This window comes from Peromyscus leucopus, chromosome 19, assembly GCF_004664715.2.
Source record: "Peromyscus leucopus breed LL Stock chromosome 19, UCI_PerLeu_2.1, whole genome shotgun sequence".
Lineage (NCBI taxonomy): Eukaryota > Metazoa > Chordata > Mammalia > Rodentia > Cricetidae > Peromyscus > Peromyscus leucopus.
Genome location: NC_051079.1, coordinates 83,802,526 through 83,825,967, shown reverse-complemented (window position 1 = coordinate 83,825,967; position 23,442 = coordinate 83,802,526). Strand labels below are relative to the sequence as shown.

The window sequence follows — 23,442 nt, the reverse complement described above, 5'->3', positions numbered from 1 at the left end:
ACTCGGGGGCTGGACACGAGCAGCGAGCGGTGTCAACCGCTGAGCCATGTCTCTAGCCTGGAGAGTACACACCCATGTTAATAGAACATGTTTCCACTTATCAAATCCCTACCGCTGTCGGAGGTTGGTTCCTGCATGTGTGTGTGGATGAAGAAGCAAAGGAAGGCAGAGGAGATGTGATGGCTGCTGCCTTCCGGCAGCTCATTAAGGAGGCAAAGAGAACACCGGGGGATTGACTGACAGCACACCTCAGCCATCTCCAGCCAGCCACATTAAAGCGCGAGAGTTAGGAACTAGGCTTCCCACAGGACTAAAAGGTGAGGGGTGTGGGTGGTGCTTGAGAAAGGGCTTCACATGGCCGGTGCTGGTCTCTGTAATCCCTCGGATTTGCATGGTTCTAAGGATATTCTTGTTTCTCAGCGGTCAAGAAGCTCGCATCAGGACTGGCTGCTTCCGATTTGATGAGACAGGCAGTTTTCCCACCTCAGAGCGGTGCTGTGGCCATGGAGCAGCCTTCAGACTGAGAGCCACAGGCTGCGTGTGTCTGCACCTATCTCCACATTTCTAATTGAAATGGAGGGAGTCTCGAATTGGGAAGGTGATCCGAATCACCTGGGAAGTGTTTTAATACCACACGTGGAAGGAAGTCACTGGGGAATCTGTAAATGTGGGCTGGGCCAGAATTGTTCTTCAGCGGTTCAGGTTTGGGTTGAGAGTATGCTGGCGGAGATCCCACCCTGAGAGGCCAGGGTGAGCCCAGAGCTGTGCAAGGCACACGTTGACAATGACCTCGGCTGCTGTCAAAATTTTATTGATGCTCCAAACAGGTCTCTTAGCTCTGGCTTCTACCCTCCCAGGTTCTTTTCTCCACAATGCCCTGTCCACTGTCTCTGGTGGTGGTGGTGGAGTTTGAGGAAACTTGATGAATCACACAAGTGGCTGTTTACCCGGGCATGGTGGCCTAGAACAGCCCGGGGTCCGAGACGCAAAGGAGCGAAGACACAACACACACCTCTGCGGATGGCTGAACTCACCGGCACCCCCGGCATGCCAGCCTAGGTTTTGGTTAGAGGGAAGAGGAATGCCCCAACATCACGTCTCCCTTCAAGTACCATCCAGAGCTTTATCTGTAGTGAAACCAACGCCGTGTGTGATTACAGGATCCCAAGATGCCTGACTGAGGCAGAAAATTGAAAGGCCGGCCAGGCTGTATTCACACTTGTGTGGTGAAGGAGAGTTCTGGGTCGCGGTCCTGGCACGGCAGCCCTGTGCGTGCTGTGAACACGCTGGCGGGAGCACGCCGGGTACTGCCAAGCTCTCTCACAGTCATTAGCTCATTTAATCACAACCAGATCCCATGAGCTTGCAAGGAGGAAAATACTCCTAAGAGGAATTAAGAGATGCGCTCCCAGGCATGCAGCTAGTAAAAATCCGAGCCAGGAGTCGAACTGGAGGTTTGTTTGCACTTCACATCTGGGTGTCCACTAATCAACTGGTTCCTGGTAGCCTGTGTGGCCTCTGCCCCCTCCAGACACCTGCTCTGAACTAAAGGAGGAGACCCAAGTTTGCTCAACCAGCCTGTTATTTGCAGTTTTTTTAAAATTCTTTTAAACATTTTTTTTTAATGCACGATGGCTCTCTTTTTCATCATTTGACAAAGTATGATTTTTTTTTTGTTAAAAGAAAAAATAGCCAAGCCCAAGCAACTTCAGAGTTGTGTCCGTGTCTTCTTAAGCTTCCTCAGACATAACAGGCAGCCTGTAAGCTTAGCAAAGCCCCTCGGCTAGTTCAGGCTGTCGTGGCGCCTGATTTACACAGCTGGTTCCCCAAAACTGCTGCTGCTTGACTCTGCAAGCCCTGGCCAGGCACTGCTGGACCCTTGTGGAGGGCCCCAGGTACTGCCCTCCACAAGGGTCCAGCAGGCACAAAGGGCTCCGAGGCTTGTACTGACCTTTTACTGTTTAAATGGTTCTCGAAAGAGAGCAAAATTAAAACCAGACCATCAAGAGAGGCTGAGCACGGATTCTTTCCTCCCAGACAACCACTTCACTATTTCCTGCATCACAAACTTTGTCTCTGTCTCCATCACACAGGGTATATCTTAGTCCTACCATCTAGGCTGTTTCTGAAAAGGGCGAGAGATGGAAAACAAACTTTCATTCTGGACCGTATCACGGGAGGAGAAAAAAGGAAAAGAAAAGATGCGGCACTATAAACCAAAGTACATAAAACTTTAATGAATTAACCTTACAAAAGACAAATGGCATCAAAACATCAGACGAGTTTGGTACAAAACTGGTCCTAGGCTGTGAGGACTAATTCTGGTGATGGATGGCAATGTGCCGCTGCCACAAGACAACAGAGCAAGGCGACAAAGGCCGTGAGTCCTAGCTGAGGCCCACGGATGACCACTGGCAACAAGACATGTGGGTGGGTGAGCACAGACTCCATGGTGGGGACAGGGTCAACTTATTCACAAATACTGTGTGTTTGAATATCAGACTAGGGATGCAGTTACGAGCCTACCATATTTTTTTTTTCAGAGAAGAACATGCACCAGAAGATAATATACACCCCCCAGTTTTATTGCCTTAAGAATTTGTGTTCATTTCACCTCTCTCCTCCTCGCTTCTTTGAATGCTCTCCTTCTAGGACACGTTCTCTCCTCCTCTTGCTTAGGAGTATGCACAGTGCGAGTGGCAGGACGATCCGGGCGCACGCAGACACCAAACAGTGTGCCACTGGGTCACAGGAACTAGTCTGCAAGGGCTCCGGAGGGTGGGACGGGGCACGTACATCAAAACGAGGGACAAAGGCTGTAGCCGGAAAGTGCGTGGTACCTCCCGCAAGCACGCTCTTCTTGCCGGGAAGGGATAGCTTCTCAGGATGCCAGGTTGCTCTGAGAAAGGGACCTTGACATCTCCGTGTTTACAAAGTACGTCTTCAGGTCCCCCTTTCCCTTCACATTGATGATGCCCCGACACGTGCACGTGTAGCCGAGTGTCTGCAGGATGAGGCTTGTCTCCTCGGTCACCTGTAGGCCACAGGAACAGACATAAAGGGATTACCCCCCAGTCAGTGCAACCCACTTCAAATAGAGTCAAAGAGCCTTCCAGCTTCCTGCCTCAAGAATTCCATTCCTGAAAAATTAATAGAAAAAGAAATCTACCAGAAAATGTTGAAGTCAATAATGTTTAATTTACTGCTGGTGTGAAAAAAAAAGTAGAAAGAGCCTAAACTGCTAAGTAATATCCAAAGTTAAGACACCTATGGGTATGAGGGAGGGGTAAACTAACACAAAACACTCTGGAAAAACCATATGGAGACACACTACTGTAGACTCCTCCTAGAACATATACGTCCTTTGGAGTTTAAATGGAGTTACTCTGTAATGATGGGGGGGGGGTGACAATACTTCTCCCAGACACTGTGGACTATCAACTAAAGGCCTGATGCCAGGTAGGGTCATGTCTTTTAGAGTTGGTGGTCAGTGGGGCCCTGTAGAAAAACATTACAGGCCATTGTCACTGCTCTTAGTTATCGTCCAGAACTTCATCCAGACCTGGAAACCTCATCCCTACGGGTTAGCTAGGCATGATACTAGTGGAGAAAAACCAATCAGCAATCTTACTAAGAAATGAACAGTGCAATCTACAATGACTGACCTGGCAAGGTATGCCTACTCGTACATGAACCACAAGGCAGAATTCACACGTGGTACCATTAAACTGTGCCAAATACCCGTGGTTGACTAGGTCATAGATCCAGGGGAGACCTAATACTATTGTTCTGCTAAATGGAAGTAGTATAAATTGCTCCCCAGGTTTTTATCATTCAACCAATAAATTAATGCCTCTCTCAACCTTCATCACTGAAGTTTCTTTTTTAAGTAGACGACAATTAGCGCAGAGACTTGCACCTGGGAGACATGCAGAGGTTAAGAGACCATGAACTGCTCGGCTCTGTATCATCATACCTCCTGCCCCAAGGCTCAGGGATCACCACAGAGGAGTAGAGGGAAAGACCGCACTGGCAAGGGGCAGTAGATGAGTGCAGCAAGAGACAGTGTTCTCTGGACACGAGGGGGCAGCTGCGCATACGAATGTGGGGGTGCCGTGTCTGCGTGTATGGGGCGTGCACGGGATCAAGGCACCCAACATTTCAGAATGGAGAAGGGAAACAGGGTGTGTGTTCCACCCCTTAGCTGAGGAGATATTGGCAACGGAGGCTGCTAGGGAATGGAGAGTCAGATTCCTGTAGGTGTATGGCCTGGGAGAGAGGAGAGTCAGGTTCCTGTAAGTATATGGTCCTGGAGAGGGAAGAGTCAGGTTCCTGTAGGTGTATGGCCTGGGAGAGGGGAGAGTCAGATTCCTGTAGGTGTATGGCCCGGGAGAGGGAGAGTCAGATTCCTGTAGGTGTATGGCCTGGGAGAGAGGAGAGTCAGGTTCCTGTAAGTATATGGTCCTGGAGAGGGGAGAGTCAGATTCCTTTAGGTGTATGGCCCCGGAGAGGGAGAGTCAGATTCCTGTAGGTGTATGGCCCGGGAGAGGGGAGAGTCAGATTCCTGTAGGTGTATGGCCTGGGAGAGGGGAGAGTCAGATTCCTGTAGGTGTATGGCCAGGAGAGGGGAGAGTCAGATTCCTGTAGGTGTATGGCCCAGGAGAGGTCACCTGTGCTCCAGCAGGTGACCATGCGCTCATGCATACATTGGCAGCATGACTGGATTCCATGGGTTTTAAAAAAAGAAGAGAATGTGAAACTGGAAGGTAATAATGTATGAAAATTTCAATCATAACATTCCTCTCTGTCGCATTCGGAACCTAAGTAGAGAGGAGCGGCTTTTGGATGAGAGCAAGCTGCATCCCCAGAAGGAAGCCTGCCTGGCACTCACATCAGTTTCTGAGTCAGCACAAGCAGCAGGCTGCAAACTTTCTGTTTCTACAGGGACCTGAGTTCCTCCTCAGTCAGTCTGTGGAGATGTACTGGACCACATGGAGTGTGAGTACCAAAGTCCTGCAGTCACACAGGACACTGACATGTCCACAATGACTGACTGGTGGGGACTTACAGCCTATTGCTCTTGAGGACTACACCGAGGACTTTAAAATTTCCAGGAGACTAGTAAAGCACATTTTAAGGAACCATCCAGTTCTGAACATCCCGGGAACGGAGAGAGAACACAGGTTTTCCAGAAGTGGGAAAGGTGTCCTTGGTAGGGGTGTGGTGTTCCTTCTTCACCTAAAAGGAAGCCCCCTGCTGTCCAAGATTGCCAGCATCCCTTGGCATTGGCTAACAGCACTCATGCAGAAAGCACTAGAAGCCTTGGTGCTATGGACGGATAGCTGGACTCTGCTGCTCAGATATTGGACCACTCCTCTCTTGGTGATCAGCCCCAGCATCCATCAGAGGAGCCAGTCTCAGCCTCTCAGGAAGAGGGGGTGTGACACGACTTGGATCTTGTGAGTGTGGCCAGCTGCCTCAGTTGCCGTGGCTGTGACCAGCTGGAGGACTTGGTTTTTTCATCTCATCACTACCCTTCTTCACCTCTGCCTTCTCTCCATTGGACTGTTGCTCAATTGACAAGAACTAGCATCCAGCCGATTGAATCAAGGGCAAGGAGGGGAGCCCTGAAACGCAGTATTTGCTCCATTTATTACACACCAAAGTCAAAGCTATCCTTCAGAATGGCCATGGAAATCGACTCAGGTTGGGCTGAACAGGACAGAATGCTATGCCAGGCAGGCGAGTGAGAACAGGGTGAATGAAAACCCTCTTCTTGACGACAGAAGAATGTTTTTCTTCCTTTTCTGGCAGTGCTGAGTTCAAATCTAGGGCTTTGCACATGCAAGGCAACACTATAAAATTCTAGCAGGCAGGGTCATTTGAGGACCTTGTCCCAGCTGAGGCACACAGCATAGGGAGTTATCAAATCTTCCAAGGGACAAACACGAAAATGCCTACTACATATGTCTAGTGATTTTCATGCAAATTTGCCGTGTAGCTGGAATTACCCTTCATAACAAGACATAACTGGAATGAGATGTGAGACCGCTTATTTTTGAGAATGAGGTGTAGGGGAAGCAGAACATGAATATGCTCATGTATGGACACACACTCATGAAAAACACAGATGATGCACACACACACACACAGACTCATGTTAGACACACATATACACATACATGCAAGCCATATGAACATGTATATACACACATACATTTAAAACACATGTGAATGCATACATATGCAAACACACACAGATGCAAACTTGTACAAATACATATGCGTGCACATACACAGAAGCACACATGCACAAGAACACACGCACACACACACATGCAAACACACAGACACACATTCATGTGTGTACACACTTCTTTGTCAGCCAGGGAGCTTAGCACCTCATCTCAGATGCTGAACACTATGCTTGAGCAGGCATATGCATTCTGGGGACTGGTTGAATCATTTGAAGACAGAAGGCTCTCACTAATCTCTAGTAGTGAAACAAATTCTGAAGAAGGCAAGTAAGAACCATAAGGCATAGGTGTCCTAACTCTTGAGGAAATCTATCTCTCTGTGAGGGACAAACAGTAATTGTGGTGTGACTTGCCACTGTGATGGAAGGCTTCAGAGGAGCTTTCTCTAGTATAAAATACATAAAATAAAACTGTACTATAGTTTAATCAAAAGACACGAAGTGATCTGGACATGGGGTTGATGATGGGAATAAAGAAGATATTCTCCATGTACAATTTAAACAAAATTTCCCTATCGTGGCACAAAACTAACTGTAATTTTGCTATAAATACATTCAAACCTGCATCTAAACCTTGGGAACACGCTTCCCATTCTACAGGCATTGTGTGAAGGTGTAAAAGGATGTAGGTTAAAAACATAATGCCAGGGCTGAAGAGATCGCTCCACGGTTAACAGCACACGCTGCTCTTACAGAACACAGCTTTGATTCCCGGCATCCCCACCACGTGGCTCACAATCACCTGTGACTCCAGGTGCAGGGGAATCAGGCATCTCTGGCCTCTGCCGGCACTTTCACTTACAAGGTCATATCCACATTGCCCCACCCCCATCCCACATATTCACATGTATATAATTAAAAAAATAACAATATATAGGCAGCCTTGTCTTCCTTTGTTGTATTACACTGTTTCTTAGATCTCCCTTATTTTGAATACTAGAATGGACAGCAGCCCCCTGGGTTCCCTTCTGCACAGGCCTGTGCCATTAATTTTCTTCCAAAAACGACAAAGGACTGCCTTCCTCCTCCATGGGCCACTCTCTATCCATGCCCACACCTGCTTTTCCTTCTCTCCCCTCAGTGACTCCATATCTTTTCTCCACTGCCTCCGTCTTGTGGGCGTTGCCCCCTTTCACAAAGGCCAGCAGCCAAAGTGGGGATAAAGAAAAGGAGGAGTGGAAGGTGTGTGGCAGATCAGGCAGGCCAGCACCAGCACGCTCTCTGCAAGTGGCTGCAAGTACCTGCTCTGAGGGCCTCCTGAGAGGGAAGAGCCCACGGTCTCATCAAAGGACTAACAACCCCTCCCGTCTCTTTTGGGTAACCTGGGACCAAGGTCTCCACACAAGGCTAGAATGTAGAACAAAGTTCTTAACCTCTGTATATCATCATTCAAATGATGTTTGCATTTCTGGTGTTGCTTGGGAAAGCGGAAGTGCAGGTCCAAAGCACCTAGAGCCTGAAGCTATTACAGCATCCCAGCCCTCCATTGCAGAGGCAATGTTAAAATCATTTAGGAACCAGACTTGGGATCAGCACCCCCAAACAGTGTTTGAACGTGACCTTGAATCACCTTCCCTTTCTGACGTCTGCTCACTTTCCATCCTGCCAAAGTCATCATGGTTCAAAACATGTCCTCTTTCATGATACTGTCACACGCGGGACCACAGAGCTGTGATGACCACTGTGTGCCTGTTGTCTCCCGAGCGACGCTGTTCCACAGTGTGAGGGCGCTTGGTGGCAAACGTGTTCCCCACTCCAGCCATAGCTCAGCACATGAGCGGAGCCAGGAACTGAATGAGCTAAAATGCCAGTTCTCGGCGACACGCCCGGCTTCTCGAAAGCCTCCACCCATCTTTTGTGCTCTCTGTCTTGACTGGGTTGCCCTTCCACCCCACGCTGACTGCTGCTCAGCTACACAACTGGAGACATTTCATCACATTTCCTATAACAGGTTTTTTTCCCCCTCATTATCTTTCCAGCAATTTATACTCCCCCCCAGAATATGATTAGTGCTCTTCTAATTAGAGTTACTTTAACCACGGCTGAAATTGATTTAATGAGCAGCGGGAATATTAACATGAAATGATTTTATTTTTTCCAGTTGTTCCTTTAATTTGCTAGATGTTGTCTTTCTCTCCCTTGGGTGGATTGTAGAGATCTGGGGTCCTTTAGAGCTCTTGGAATACCATGCTAGGCTGGTTTCATCCGGTCCTTTCATGTCAATCCTGCTCTCACCTCTTCCCACCTCCCAGTCTTCAGCTTTCTTTCTTTATTGTTTCTATCTCTACACTCTCTTCCAGGAAGTCAGGGTTACCTGAGCTTTGAGCTGCAGACCTCCCTACAAAGTCTTCATGTGTGTGAAGGGGTCAGAAAAGGGAATAGTTCAGGAAGGCACCTCTCAGGCACCCAGAGCTCTGGGCTGCCACCACCCTGACATGCAGGTCACCTCTGGTCAGAGGATAGTCTTTGTAAGGCCCATGGTCATCGCATCATAAGAATCTGGTTGGTGTCGTTCCTAACAGTTAATGCAAAAACTAACATTTTCCCTATAAAGGGTTTAAGTGAACTCAAAATTTACCTATCTAATTTTTTTTTTTTTTGGTTTTTTGAGACAGGGTTTCTCTGTGTAGCTTTGTGCCTTTCCTGGGACTCACTTGGTAGTCCAGGCTGGCCTCGAACTCACAGAGATCCGCCTGGCTCTGCCTCCCGAGTGCTGGGATTAAAGGCGTGTGCCACCACCGCCCGGCTTAAATTTTTGTTTTAATTTATGATTATTATACTCATTGACAGTTCCCAAGAGAACCAAGGGTGGCTGAGAAGAGACTGATTACCTGTATTTTGTCCAGGACCCCGGTGCTGTCCATCCTGCTGGCAACATTGACAGTGTTGCCCCAGATGTCGTATTGTGGCTTCTGAGCGCCTATGACACCGGCTATTACAGGTCCATGATTGATACCTGCGACACGTCAGAGCTAGGTTAGCAGGATTCTGATTGCAGCAAGTGTCCTAAAGTTAGAAAGCTTTCCAAATCATGCTTGGGACATCATTATTAAACAGATCTTAACCAAGCCCATGGACTCTACACATCAGAGCTCAGAGCAGCTCCACCTTTACCATCTCAAGATGCTACAGTGCCTGTGTCCTTAGGGTTCCTTTCAGATCTCCATCCATGTGTGCAATGATGTTGTCCCTCCTCTGTTATAAGAGGGCAGGCCACAAAGAACTAAGTATCATGACAAATTGTTTTTCTTGATGATTCAAAACAATCTTAGGTGAGAGGTCATCACGAGACTCTTCCAAAGTTCCTAATTAATGTAGTTTTGTCTTGTTTTTGTTTTCTTTTGGAGACCGGATCTTGTCTTGTAGTTCAGGCTGACTTCAAATTTCAAATTCTCCTGTCAAGTTCTTGTATTAAAGGTGTGAGCTACCATGCCCAATAGAGTTAATGTTAATTTCCAAATACTCACATTTTAGCTGTGTATCCTGAGTGGATGAACTCAGTGTACCTTACCACCCTTTTGCCAACACGATAAGCACAGTGGCCACCAGAGCCACGCTGATGCAGTATCTGCCGCTTCCAGGAAATACCCCTAGTGCTTCCCACATAAACGCTCCTCCAGCTGTCATGGCAACCCCAGCAGGTGGGTCAGGCCGCTATCCTTGCCGTTTTGTGGGTGAGGAAGCAGAGGCAGGTGCCATCATAGAGGCAGAAGGCAGAGTGCAAGCCAGGTGTGGCTTCTGGGGCCCCTAACAACTCATCTCTTTTGTCTCTACCACAAGTTTCCTATGCATGCGGTTTTTACCCACATGGGCTCTTTGCTTCTGAACATGTTCTTGACGGTGATTTATTTTGCTACACTCTTTGCCAATGGATTCTCTTCATTGGCACTACTTCTGGAACTCAAATTTGGGGATTTAAAAAATTATTGGAGCTTAATATATACAACTGGATATATATATGTGCATGTATGTATGTATGTATATGTATATGTATACTGGCATTTAGAAGTAGATGGGATTCTGTGAACTCTGAGACTGTAGGAGAGCGGGGCTGCTAAGGTTGTCCTATTCGAGGAAGTGACACAAATGGCCGACCTCCAAGCCATTTGGGTTCTGGTTCTGTTGAAGCGAAACCCTCCGTTTCTTTGCTCATCAGAGTGAGGAATTTCATTCTGCTTCAGTGGAAGACTCCCCTCTAACTGAGTCTCTAAGAAGACAAAACACAAATGATGTGGAGAATTTCATAGTGTTCTCTTTCTGATCCAGCTGGCCCAGTCCTTGCTGAGGCACAAAGGATTGTGGGAATCTTGGAGTATATGGGCTTTATGCATTGCTTCCCCAGATAATAAGGCATTCTTGGACACCACTATCAATGAAGGTGACAGTGACTTCTACTGTGGTCCCTTTTTGATCAGCTGCAATTATAAACTCTGGCTAATGCTTGATTGGGGTCAGAGTGTGTCTTGGCTAGGGGTGGACCATGCCCATGGCACCTACTATCAGAAGCCCGTGGGTCAAGACGCAGACCAATGTCTGTAACTGACAGGAGCCCTGCGATCTTCTCAGTGCACTTGCAGGTATACGCTGACTTCTTGCTAGGAAACTCAGTTCAAACACACAGACCCTTACGTGTTTGGGTGGAGTAGGGGAGAGCAGTGGAACAGCTGCTAGGAATCTATGATCACTCACTTACATTAGCTCCTGCATCCAACACCCTCACCATTTCTGAAAGATATCATTTCCGACTACAGACCTGCCTACTGATGGATTTTTAGTGATAGATTTTTGCAGTGGGAATCTAGGCTCAGAAACAAAATCCGAATGCTATTCCATTAAACCCTGCAGATACAAGAGGTGAGAAATAATTCCTCTTTGCTTTCGTGGTGTATTCAACAAAACTTGCTTCTGTAGCTCAAACAATACATCTGTCTCTGTCACAAGGGTCAGAGCATCCAGGAGTCAGGTCAGGTAGTATCTGACCTGAGGTACTCTCTCTCATCTACCAGTGTTTCTTCCAGCTATTGTAGACTTCTGCTTGGACAGCAGCTCGTGAGGATGGGCAAAGCCTGAACTGGTTATGTCTAGCAAAAGGTTATTTATAATTGGTGCAAGACAAGTGTGCATGATTTAGGATTTTGATTCTATGGCACGTCATGCAGAAGAAGCTACATCTATAGTGTATCTAGCTCTTGCTGGAACTATTGTTTTTTGTGGTAGTTTTATTCTGTGTTCCCGCTGTGAACTGCCATTTGATAGTATTCTGTGCTGAGTTAGGCAAGGGACACCTGTTAGGGGAGCCTGAGGACATGGGTAAGGGGGATTCAAAGGCAAGTGGAACTCAGGTTAAGAGACTATAGGGTTGATGTGTACGTTGAATGGAGAGATGTAAGTTATCCAATAATCAAAAGGAAGGAATTCAACAAATTCCCATTGAGGGAGGTCATTCACTGCTGAAAATAATTCAGAAAGTTTCTGTCTAGACCAATCATTACTTTTCCCAAGACTAATCTGCACCAACTGGTCTCAAATCACATCCTCACTCCCCTCACTAGTCCACACTGGTTTACTGGGTGATCTCTAGATTTACTAGTGGAAGATGGAAGGCCTGTGTGGCTGGAAGACATAACAGTGCAGGGTCTTCTCCTCTGCCTACGGAGATACTTGGCTGCAAAGCATGGGCCAGGATGGCTTCGCTTCACTACACCAGTGAGCAAGCGCAGGAAACACCAAGGTCCTGTCTGACTTCTGTGCTTTAGCTCAGCATGCAAGGCTGTGGTCTAATGCTGTTTCTGTGGAGCTCAGCTTCTGCTCCTGTGCATTTCCCTGAGCTTCTGCTTCTGTTCCTCAAGGCTCCAAGGGGGTAGACACTCTCTTCTTGGCCATTGTGCTCAAAGCTCTGTGTTGGGGTTGGCTAGTTCTTTTGTGATCCCAAAGTTCATTATCCATGGATTTCACCTAGTCTTTAGCTTCCAGTGTTTACTGTGGCCCTCCTGGCCTTCCTGTGTGAGCCACATCTTGCTATAGCCATGAACCTGCTGCTTTTTTTTCCAGATTTGTGAAGATGCAGAAAAGTTCTTGGTGTCTCTAATCCACCACCCTATCCTTTTCACCACTAAGACCACTCTGGATGTAGCACTTGTGAGAGACGCAGAATCATCCTGTTTCCCATGTCACATGGCTGGGTTATTTTTGTTCATGTATGTTTGGAAAAGTTACTCTGTCATGTAGAAAGCTCGGTGTTGAGGTGATGATGTTAAGGTGTTGGGACCTTCAAGAGGACAGACTTAGTGAATATGTCACCATGCAGGTAGACTCAGCTCTCATGAGTGTGGGCTATTGCAAAGGGTAAGCCCAATCCTCCAGTCTCTCTCTGGCTTTCTGTTTTGCCATGTGATATCTCTTACATATACAACTACCATGATGTCATTGCCTCATGCTGTGATGTAACCATGAGACCTCACAATGGGCCACATGGATGGGTAGCCCCCGATCTTGCACTATCAGCTTGCAAAACTGTGAGCTGCAGAAACCTTATATCTTCATAAAAGTATCCAGGGATTTTGTTATAGCCACAGGGCAGTAGCATCAACGCTCGAGGACATCATTTTCCAGGCTGTCAAGAACATCTACAAAGAAGGCTTTGACCTAGGGTTCAAGAGACATGTTTGGTATGGACTGTTGGCTGACAGGACAGTGTCCTGGTCCCTTTGCCCCTGACTCTGGTGTTTGCAGAGTCTAGATAAAAGCTCACCCAGACAGAAGTGACACAGTGTAAGGGACAGCCTGCTCAGATGCTGACAGCGAACAGTATGTGTAAAGACGAGTGTCTCATTCGCCATCAGGAGTTTTTAAAATTCAGGTCACATGTACAGAGAAGGAAGAAAATAGCTTCAAATATCCAGATACCATCCCCCCTCCAAAAGTAGAAATCTAAATTCAAAGAAAAGTTATAAAGCACACAGATGGATCTTGACACAAGAACTGCTTGTCTGTGGACTAACGGAAGAAGCAAAATGTGTTGCCAAGAAAGCAAGAAAAAAAAATTGTCAAAGAAGTTCTTACACATCATGGATTCCTGCAGACACTGCGCATATATTACGGGCCAGCTGTGTGCTAAGGTAATGGATACAAACACTGATTTTTAAAAGTAAGACTTGGGAAAAGGCAAGTCATCATGGAACATGCTAAATATCAACTTAAAGTTTGTTAAAAAAAAAAAACTTTCAGAAACCAAGAAGTTTTTTTTCCCCAGTCAATTAGAAGTTATGATTTTTTTTTAACTCCTAAAAATTTCCCCAAGATTGAAGAAAATTGGAAAAACTACCTGGGACACACATTTTGTGTTCTTGAAGACTGTGACCCTATGAATTTGGGACTGGATTTCAGTAATTCTAGCATGTATACTTTGTTGGGGGGGGAGTGTTTCCTGAGACAGAGTCCCATGTAGCTTAGGCTGTCCTTGAATTGCTATGTAGCTGCCGATGGTCTTGAACCTTATGCTTGAATCCTCCTGCATCTAACCCTCAGTGCTGGAACTGCATGGCCATGCCACCACCCTCGGTACTAAGATGCACCATTCAATGACATCGCTGTGCTGGATAAACCCTCATCTGGCTGGCTGGAAGCTCTGGGGACTGAGAACCAGCTCCAACTCCACCTGACGAACCTTGAGTTCAGCCAAAGGGAATGTCTCTTCTCAAACTACACAAAAGTCATTCTGGGCCTCATAGCCTCCCCACACCCTTCCATATGCAGCCAGCCTCACTGTGCTAACACATTTGTGAGTGTTCAGCTTGACCAGGACCAGCATCCCCACTGATTCCTGGAGCTTTATTCTTTATCCCAGGCCTTTGTGGTTGCTCAGATCACTTTGCACAACATACCCACTCGCAGTTTGAAGTCGTTGAAGGAGTGTTTATTGATGGCATCCAGCTTCCCCACTAGGGCATATGCAAACTCCACCATGGTGCCTATGTGCATATACTGACGCTCAGGCTCCTGAAAGAGAGCAAAGACATCCAGACAGTGTTAGAACCACAGAACGATGTCATCACTCAGCCATGAGCTGGGACCCATCCCGAAGGGAGGACTCACATCTTTAAGAGGCATGGCAGAAAAATTAAATCTCATCTCAAGGAAATATTTTGTCTGAGTCCACTGTTGGGGCCAAAGCATGACAGGAACTCCTGGAACCCATTGTCCCAGCATCCCAGGCACCTTCAGGAGAAGGTACCATGGCTGAGAGACACTGTCCCTTCAGCTCTGTATTGTTCTATCCACTAGGCACTAGTAGCAGCAAGCTTTGAAGATCACAGTCTCCTCATTGTCCACACACTCAACCTTATCCAGTCTGGCTCACCCAAGGGCTCCTCCCTCCTTGCTTTCCTCTGGTTCCCAGCTGGGAATGACGACTGGGAGCTGCTGGAAGATGAGAGGGGCCACTTGGATGACAGAGGTCTGTTCTCATCATCACGAGTACATGCACCCTTCCCTGACGGCAGCTGTCATCCCACAGCAGCTTTCCCCAGCCTTGGTAACACGTTCCTTACTTTTGTCTGTTCAGGACTTGAGGTGGGCATGCTGTGGGCTGAGTCTTGTGTGGGAGTCCTAACCTCAGTCCTTCAGAGTGTGACTCCTTATCTTTGGAAATAAACCTTTAAGCAAGCCATTCAGCAAGGTTACTAGATTGAGCCTTAACCTACAGAATGGACACGCCTGTAAGAGTAGATTGACATCAGAGGCATACAGAGGGGCAGCCATGTGACGACTCAGGAAGAAGCCACCACCTACAAGCCCAGGACAGAAGCCTCAGGAGAAAGCAGCCTCAGCAACACCTTGATTTTGAACTTCCAGCTCCAGATAAGGCAGCAAGGACACACAGCCACCAGTCTGTGGTGTCTGTTAGGAGCCCATGCAGACTAACACGGGGCCTCCTGCCTTCACTCACTCCTGAGTTTTTTATGAAACACTTTATAAGAAGTCATGTCTATTTTTCACTTTTTCTTGTTGTCTATTTAATAAAGTTACTTATTTAAAAACCCAAACCATCATTATGGCAGATCACTCTCTGTATCATACATAACATGGCCTTGGGTATCTCTCCATGGATGAGAGAGATGAACTGACTCTCAGAGGTTCTAGGGGAATGAGGGAGAACACAGAGACAGGGAACATAAATGAGCATCATAGCCACCAGAGGGAGGACCATGACAAGAGGGTCATTTGACGAATCAGCACAGCAGTTCAACTTGGAAAAATGGAGAGGTGCCTCAGTAAAGCAGGCTCTCACCTGGGTGAAGCATGATCCTGATTAGTCTTATCAACAAAAACCCAGAGTCAGATACCCAGGGTGAAAGAAAGATCAGAGAAGCAGAGCAGCAGCCACCAGAGACTTCTTACCTCTACAAATTCTCAGACCGGATATGTGGGGAAAGCCTGTCTCAACCAGCCTTATATTCCTGTCTCCACCTCCCTAGTGCTGAGATTAAAGGCCTGCACCACCACCGCCTGGCTTTGTTTCTCTTTTAGACTGGTTCAATCTTGTGTAGCTCAGGATGGCCTTGAACTCCTGATCTTCCTGCTTCCTCCTCCCTAGTGCTGGGATTAAAGGTGTGTGCCACCACTGCCTGGCCTCTATGGTTAACTAGTGGCTGGCTCCGCCCTCTGACCTTCAGGCAAGCTTTGTCAGAACACAGACAAAATATCATAAACACCTGGGCTCTGTTGACTGGGCTGAAGGACCCCTTGTTCTGGGGCTTCCTGGGCACCACACAGTGTTTGTTTCTATTGCTGCCTCCACCCACTGATGCTTATGGCATTCTCTACCTCTAGTTGAAATGACCAAAAAAACTGTCTCTGGATATTGGTAAATGTCTCCTGGGGGAAGGGGTGGTGGGCCAGAGAGAGGATTATTCTAAGTTGAGAATAACCGTAGTCAATGTTATAAATGTGAATGGACAAGAGGGTTTAAGTTTCCCATTAAGAAAGATTTTAGTTCCTCAGTTGAAAATTATTCCAGAAAAAACACACAAATGAAACAATACTATCACCATTGTCTTAGTCGGGGTAACTATTGCTGTGATGAAACACCATGACCATAGCAAATTGGGGAGGAAAGGTTTTATTTGGCTTATACTTCAACATCACCATTCATCATTGAAGGGAGTCAGGACAGAAACTCAACCAGGCCAGGAACCTGGAGGCAGGAGCTGATGCAGAGACCGTGGAGAGGTGCTACTTATGGGTTTGTTCAGCATGCTTTCTCATAGCTCCCAGGACCACCAGCCCAGAAATGGCACCAGCCTTAGTGGTCTGGGCCCTCCTCCCATTAGTTACTAGTTAAGAAATGTCTTACAGCCAAAACCTATGGAGGCATTTTCTCGATTGTTCCCTCCTGTCTGTGCCAAGTTGATACAAAGCCAGCCAGAACAACCTTAAATCCTTATAAACAATTCTGAATGAATAATCACAGTGTCAATTAGACCCAAGAAATAGCTTGTCAGTTAACTTGGTGACAATGTAGTGTTTTTCTTCCTCCTTCTCCTCCTCCTCATTATCCTCACCTCCATCCTCCTCATCATCTGTGTATGATGTGCATGTAGGAGAATGTGTGGAGAACTCAATGGAGTTGGTCCTTTCCTTCCACGTTTATACAAATTCTGGGGATTGAACCCATGTGGCCAGGCTTGCAGAAGCACTTTCACCCAATGAACTACGTCACCAGCTCACAATGCTATTTTTTAAGTACAGTGAGATTTTGTAGCAAAGATTGCTAATACATTTTGTCTCCATGGTTCACGAGGAACTAGGGGTCAAAGCTTGTGTTGTGAGGTGAGCACACTTTGCCTTTTAACAGGACAACACATCATGGACTCCACAAGCAAGATCTCCAGTGGTAAAAATAAATTGTCTACTGAGGAGGACATAGGTTTTGGTTGTTTTTTTTTTTTTTTTTTTTTTTTTTTTTTTTTTTTAAGAAATGGATTGTGTTCTCCTGAATCAAGGTACAGACACATCCTTCATCCCCACATCCATCCCTTGATATATTCTTATGCATTGGGGAAAGCTGGAGGTTTTAAGCGACCCCAGTAGTAAGGCAAGTTGAGGTCTGGAAGTAGGGTTCAAACCCAATATCAACAGCTCATGTGGGCTCATCGAAACCTAGAAAAAAATGTATGTAGTCTGGAGAAAGAAATCAATTCTTTTTGAAAGCTCTTGATAACTGAGCCCTTGATACATACTTGATGGCAGGATGAAGCAGCCATTTCTCCTATGACTGAAATAATTTCTGTCAGATGCCTCCAGATACTGAAGTAGCTTCCCAATGCCTAGCTACCCAGAGAAGACACATTTGGTTTCTGGAGCACATACTTTTAAGCTGGATGTTTTGGAAACGTCACTGACAAGGGACACTGAAAAGCCATGCCTACTGAGATTTTAAATATGCAAGTGACTTAAAATGACCTTCCTCCCCGTTCCCCATCAGTCACTTGCTGTGCAACTATGTTCTATGTTTGGAGACTTCTGGTGATCGGATTCCAACTTCCTTGGTTTTGCAGGGACTCAGGATGTTACCTAAGGAGGAATTGCTCTCTACTTGGCATTCTCAGGAAGTCTGACCCTACCTCTCAGTGTTCTGCAGTGACATCTACCTACCTCCCCAGTAAGCAGAGAGTGTTGTGTGCTGTTACCCCAGCTTTTGCAGAAGATGCTCTGTGAATACCGTCTGAGTCAGACCAAAGCAGACTCAACTCCAGGTTCTCCAGTCACCGGATATGTAATTTCTGGGTGAGTCACTTAACTTCTCTGAGCTTTGATTTTTCTCACTTATAAAGTAAGACAAAAACCTAAGCATCTCATAGGGTTTCAGTTAAGATGAAACAGCTGTCTAATTGGACACATGACAGATTGGAAATCATGCCTCGTACTGAGAGCTCAGCCAACTATCGATGGCTAGTGATGTCATGGATCTTAGGGGACAACTTATGACCATAACATCACTAGACCAGAAAAATTCCTAACTGCATTACAGTCATCCTTATATCCATGGCTATGCATGGCTGTCACCTCTCATCAAAGGAACTTCTCTTTGTAGTAGAGATCATCACAGAAAACCACAACTGATCAAAATACAGAAAAGAGCTGACCCTGTGGTGCCCAGTCCAGTGGATGCATCTACCACACAACGCCCGCACGGAAGACTCAGGGACCATCGAAGAAGATGGGAAGGAAATACTGTGGCCAAGAAACCACTTGGAGGTTGTACTTCCTAGAAATGACAGGGAGGCTTTGACCATGATACCTCGACAATATGGCTGCCTCAATGAGACCTGAACAATGACATCACCCAAGACATGTGAATGTGGGAGGGGAAATCTCATGGGGCCTCCCCCTAAACAAGGAAATACAGGCAACCGATGACTTCTGAGAGGAGGAATTAGTCCCCTGCAGGATGAGGACCCTAACTGGTTCTCCAATATGAGTGGTCTGCTCTGAAATCATATGCATGCAAGCAACACTAAACAGACTCAGCAGGTTATATTTAAAAATTTATGTGTATGTGTGTGTGTGCGTGTGTGTGTGTGTGTGTGTGTGTGTGTAAAACAGTAATAATTAAAGAAAAACATGGCCATAAATTTGAGACGGTGTAAGTGGATAACATGGGGAGGAATGGAGAGGGAGAGGGAAGGGAGAAATCATGTTATATTTTAATTAAAATAATTTAAAAAGGAAGCGAAAGGATATACACACTGATATAGGTGATACACTCAGCATGCATCCCTGGAGTTTAGTTAGGGTTTGTCTAGTTTCCTTAGTGATAGTGGAGAGGAGCCCATCACCTCACCTGAGGAGAGCAACACCAAGGAGGGATCTGTAGAAGTGTTACCTTTCCAACATGGCGACAAATACTTGGGACAAACAATGTGATGGTCAGTTATAACTGTCAACTTGACACAATCTAAAATCAGGAAGGGAGTCTCCATGGGGGTTGTCCAGATTAGGCTGGCCTAAAGGGAACTGTCTTGGTTATCAGGAAAACCTGTCCACTGTGGGGGGCGTCATTCCCTGTACAAGAGTGGAGAAAGCGCGAGGAATGTTAGCATGCAGGTATGAATTCACTGCTCTCTGCTGTTGACTGTGGGTGCAATGTGACCACAGCGGTGGTCTGCAACCTGGAAATGTGAGCAGGGAGTGTTGAGCTATTCCTAATTACGAATCAAAGCTGGAGGCATCGTTCATTACAACAGGAGGTCACAGGCATGAGATTAAATGAGTTTTCTTCCTTGTGCATTGTCTTTAAGTTCCTGGTAGAATCGGCGGGGGAAGAGATTAAAATTGGTCAAGTAATTGCCACCAGTGATAATACTGAGGGTCAGTGACTAAGGATAAAGTGGGGCCTGCAGAGCCAGTCAGAGGCAGAGCAAGGGAGGCTGTACTGAGCAGCAGAGGGCCACACGGGAGAACAAAGTACTTCTGCTCCTGCTGTTCACTGTCATTGGAAACGACAATGGGTGGGAACGATCACTCTTCAGTGAAATGGTCTCTAAAAGGGCAACACTGCAAGTCAAGAAAATCAGCCCTGAACTGCCAGTTGGCTACTGCAGGTTGAGGTGTTGAAGTCAGGGAAAGGAGTCAACATGGCTTGCAAGGATGGGCTTTGGGGAGTCTGAGGTCACGAGGGTAAAACTAAGGGCCGTGGAGATGAGCCAGCTCCCGATCTGAACACCCTGAGAGGCTCTGTCAGGGGACATTGGGTCATCAGGGCACGAGTCACGGAATGATGGAGCTGGCTGAAATTCAAGCCTGTTCTTCGTAGTGTTTGCTCTCTTGACAAACCGCCTGCTTCTCTTGAAAAACTACAACCAGCTCTTAGAGGTGATGCAATCTTCTAGTCACATTGTCTTAGTGCTTAAAATTAGAATTCGTCATTCCATTTTAAAAACACAAACAAAGCCGAGCAGAGGCTGGTACTACAGCCTGGCCCGGCTGAGTGCTGACAGGCCTCTTTACATGTAATTGGTGGGTAGATAAGGACGTAGTTCTGCAAATAGACAATGCCAAGCCCATTTTAAATAAAAGCCACATTCCAAACGGCCATAATTTAGGTAATTTTGCTTCTTTTTGGATTTAAGAAAATCCAATTAATTCTTGAAAAAGTCTACATATTTTGCAAATCGAATGTTTGGCTGTGAAAACTAAATATTTGGTCACATAAATATATTTTGTTTGTAACTTTAGAAACAGTATTAAGCACATTTTAGAGCATAGCATTCATTTTTTTTAAGAAAAAAACTAACATTAGTATTTACATTTACCAAGAATGCCATATTTTACCTCACAAAATGCAATAAAGTCTGCTTTTCAGAAAGCCATCCTTGTATGGCCTGCTGAGATTGAAATTTATAATCACAAATGGCTGGTATTGGGTAGAAACTTCCTGTATGGCTAGGATGGCATATAATATTTCATTTTTGCTGTAAGAGCTCTTATCTCAGTTCTACCAGAGAGGACAGTGGCATCATTATGGGAAAGAGTCGGCACTACCATTATTAGCCCTTTTATTGCCCATGAAGACCATGGAGTCTATGAAATATTTTGAATAGTAAATGTCATCTTCCTAAGAGCCTTACGAAGAAAGGTGATCGGTGTATACACAAGGAGACAGATGCAGAAGGCCAGCTGTTTTCTGTGCACGATGAACTGGTAAACTGCAGTGCTGCTCAGAAGGCAGACTCCAGATCAGGTACAAGAGGACATGTTTAGGGATACAGTTCATGAAGGTAGAGGGACAGGGCTCTGAGCAGAGAGTGAGCGACCGAGGCTAGCAAGGAGCAGAGAGATGCCTGATGGCGCTCACACTCAGATGTGAACACAGCAGGTGAGGAGCATCAGACGAGAACAGAAGAGGAGTGGAGGGTAAGGCAGCGTTAGGGGCAGCTGTACAGAATTCCAGACAGACAGACAGGAGGCCCACAAGCCTGTTTTTTTGATACTGGTCTGCAACCTGCTCTATGTCTACTGTTCTCTTTACAATCCTGGTCAGGTCTGTGGCTGCTCTTTGCCTGTTTCTCTATCTGTGGAATGTTCCAGAGAGTTTATCATTTAATCGTTGGATTGTGACAGCCCTCATCAGATATCCAAAACCTCCGTTTTTTGATTTCTGGCCTCCATCTGTGGTGCTCAGTTGTGTCAGGCCATGAGGACCAAGACAGATGGGTTCTGACAGCGCTATGCCGGGCATCTTATTGCCTGGGGCAAAGGAAGAACGCCTGTCCACACATGAGGATTTTCACATTACGTTTAGTAGCTAAGGTTTTCCAGGTCATTAAAGGCATTGACAAAGTCGGTTTGTTTCTATTAAAACAGAAAGTCAAAACTTTAATAATGAGTTCTGCTTTAGTTATAAATGACATACTTACATTTAAGCAATGCTACATTTTAAAGCCCCTACTTTACATTTTTCACTTCAACACATTACTGTTATGTGGGAAGATACAAACTATTAAAAATTCACAAGACCATGCACAGGGCAACACTGTTTCTTTTGCCTCAGGCTGTAAGCTGGCTTGGGAGGTTACCACTGAGAGTCCAAGGGTAGGCATTTATTCAGTTTCTTTTCCTGCTTCTCTTCCTTCTTTTCCCCATTGATCAATTAGTACAGCCATTAGAATAATTCTCTGAAAGAAATAAACTGAAGTGGAGGACACAGGACCCACCCAGTCAGAACAATTTGAGAGTTATCTCTCATGCTAGTGTGGTGGTTTGAATGAGAACAGCCCCTGCAAGTCATGTTTGAATGCACGGTCCCCAGTTGGAAATGTTTGAGGAGGATTAGGAATAAGGCCTTGATGGAGTACACATGGGTGTAGGCTTTGAGGTTTCAAAGGCCCATGCCAGTCCAGTTGGTTTCTTTCTCTGCCTCATGCTTGTTGTTTCAACATGTAAGCTCTCAGCTCCTGCTCCAGCCCCAGGGCTGCTGGCTTGTAGCCATGCTCTCTGCCATGATGGTCCTGGACTTACCTTCTAAAGCTGTAAGCAAGCTCCTAGTTGAATGCTTTCTTTTATAAGAAAAGAAAGTGTCTATTCACAGCAACAGAAAAGTAATACAGCTGGTTAGTTTTGTTTTGTCAATGTGACTCTTCATCTGGGAAGAGGAACTCTCAATTAAGAAGATGCCTCCATCAGATTGGCCTGTAGACAAGCATGTGGGGGCATTTCCTTGATTGATGATTGATATGGGAAGATCCAGACCACTGTGGATGGTGTCATCCCTGAGCAGGTGGTCCCGGATGGTATAAGAAAGTGGGTGAAGTAAGCAAGTAAACAGAACTCCATTTTGGTCTGCGCATCAGCTACTGCCTCCCGGTTCCTGGATGAAGGGTTATAAACTTTAAGATGAGACAAGCCATTTCCTCCCTCAAGTTACTTTTAGTCATGGTATTTCATCACAGCAACAGAAATCCTAGGATATGCCGGGCGGTGGTGGTACACACCTTTAATCCCAGCACTCAGGAGGCAGAGGCAGGAGGATCTCAGTGAGTTCAAGGCCAGCCTGGGCTACAGAGTGAGTTCCAGGAAAGGCGTGAAGCTACACAGAGAAACCCTGTCTCGAAAAACAAAAACAAAAACAAAAACAAACAAAAAAAGATTTACTGAAAAAAAAAAAAAAAAGAAACCCGAGGATACCTCTTAAGTCAGAACCCCTCTTCCCATTCTTTACTCATGAATGTTAGGATGGGAGCAGACCTCCTGAATACTTCTGGAAGATTTGTTTGATCAGGGCCCAGGTTGTCTCTCAGTTCTTCCAATGGAGGTGGGGGTGGACTGGGAACGAGGAACTCAGCCCTTCATATCCCTGAATTCCCCTGCTTTCAGGAAACTGTGTTCTGGTGAGTCCTGTTCCTCTGTGCAACAGCCTCCAAGAAGCAATCTGTGTGTAAAACTATGCTGAGTGCTTCTCAGGATGACTACTCTCCAGATAAGGTGGGAATCTTCCTTAGTGATCCCTTCTAGTAACCAACAAGTTACACAAACATGCCTCCATTAACACAGAAACAGAACACTGCAAGAGAGAAATCTCAACTCTTGGTTGACTGAAAATACTCAAAGCTCTAGGGGAAAACTTATTACTATTATTCTGCTAAGGGAACATAGCAATAAAGTGACTCCTAATGACATACTGCTCT

The 23,442-nt window shown here is 46.1% G+C and overlaps 1 protein-coding gene across 2 annotated transcripts in view; it reads right to left on the bottom strand.

Annotated features, from left to right (window-relative positions):
• Positions 1-2,210: 2,210 nt before the first annotated feature.
• The window catches only part of Adcy2 (adenylate cyclase 2), a 373,278-nt gene continuing 352,046 nt past the window's right edge, over positions 2,211-23,442 (bottom strand). For both annotated transcript variants that reach the window (XM_028873686.1, XM_028873687.2), the window contains 3 exons: positions 14,140-14,254; positions 9,088-9,212; positions 2,211-3,034 (listed from right to left, as the gene is read on the bottom strand). In XM_028873686.1, coding sequence (XP_028729519.1) covers positions 2,882-3,034; positions 9,088-9,212; positions 14,140-14,254 — 393 coding nt within the window. In that variant the 3' untranslated portion in view covers positions 2,211-2,881. The remainder of the gene's footprint in view (positions 3,035-9,087; positions 9,213-14,139; positions 14,255-23,442) is intronic.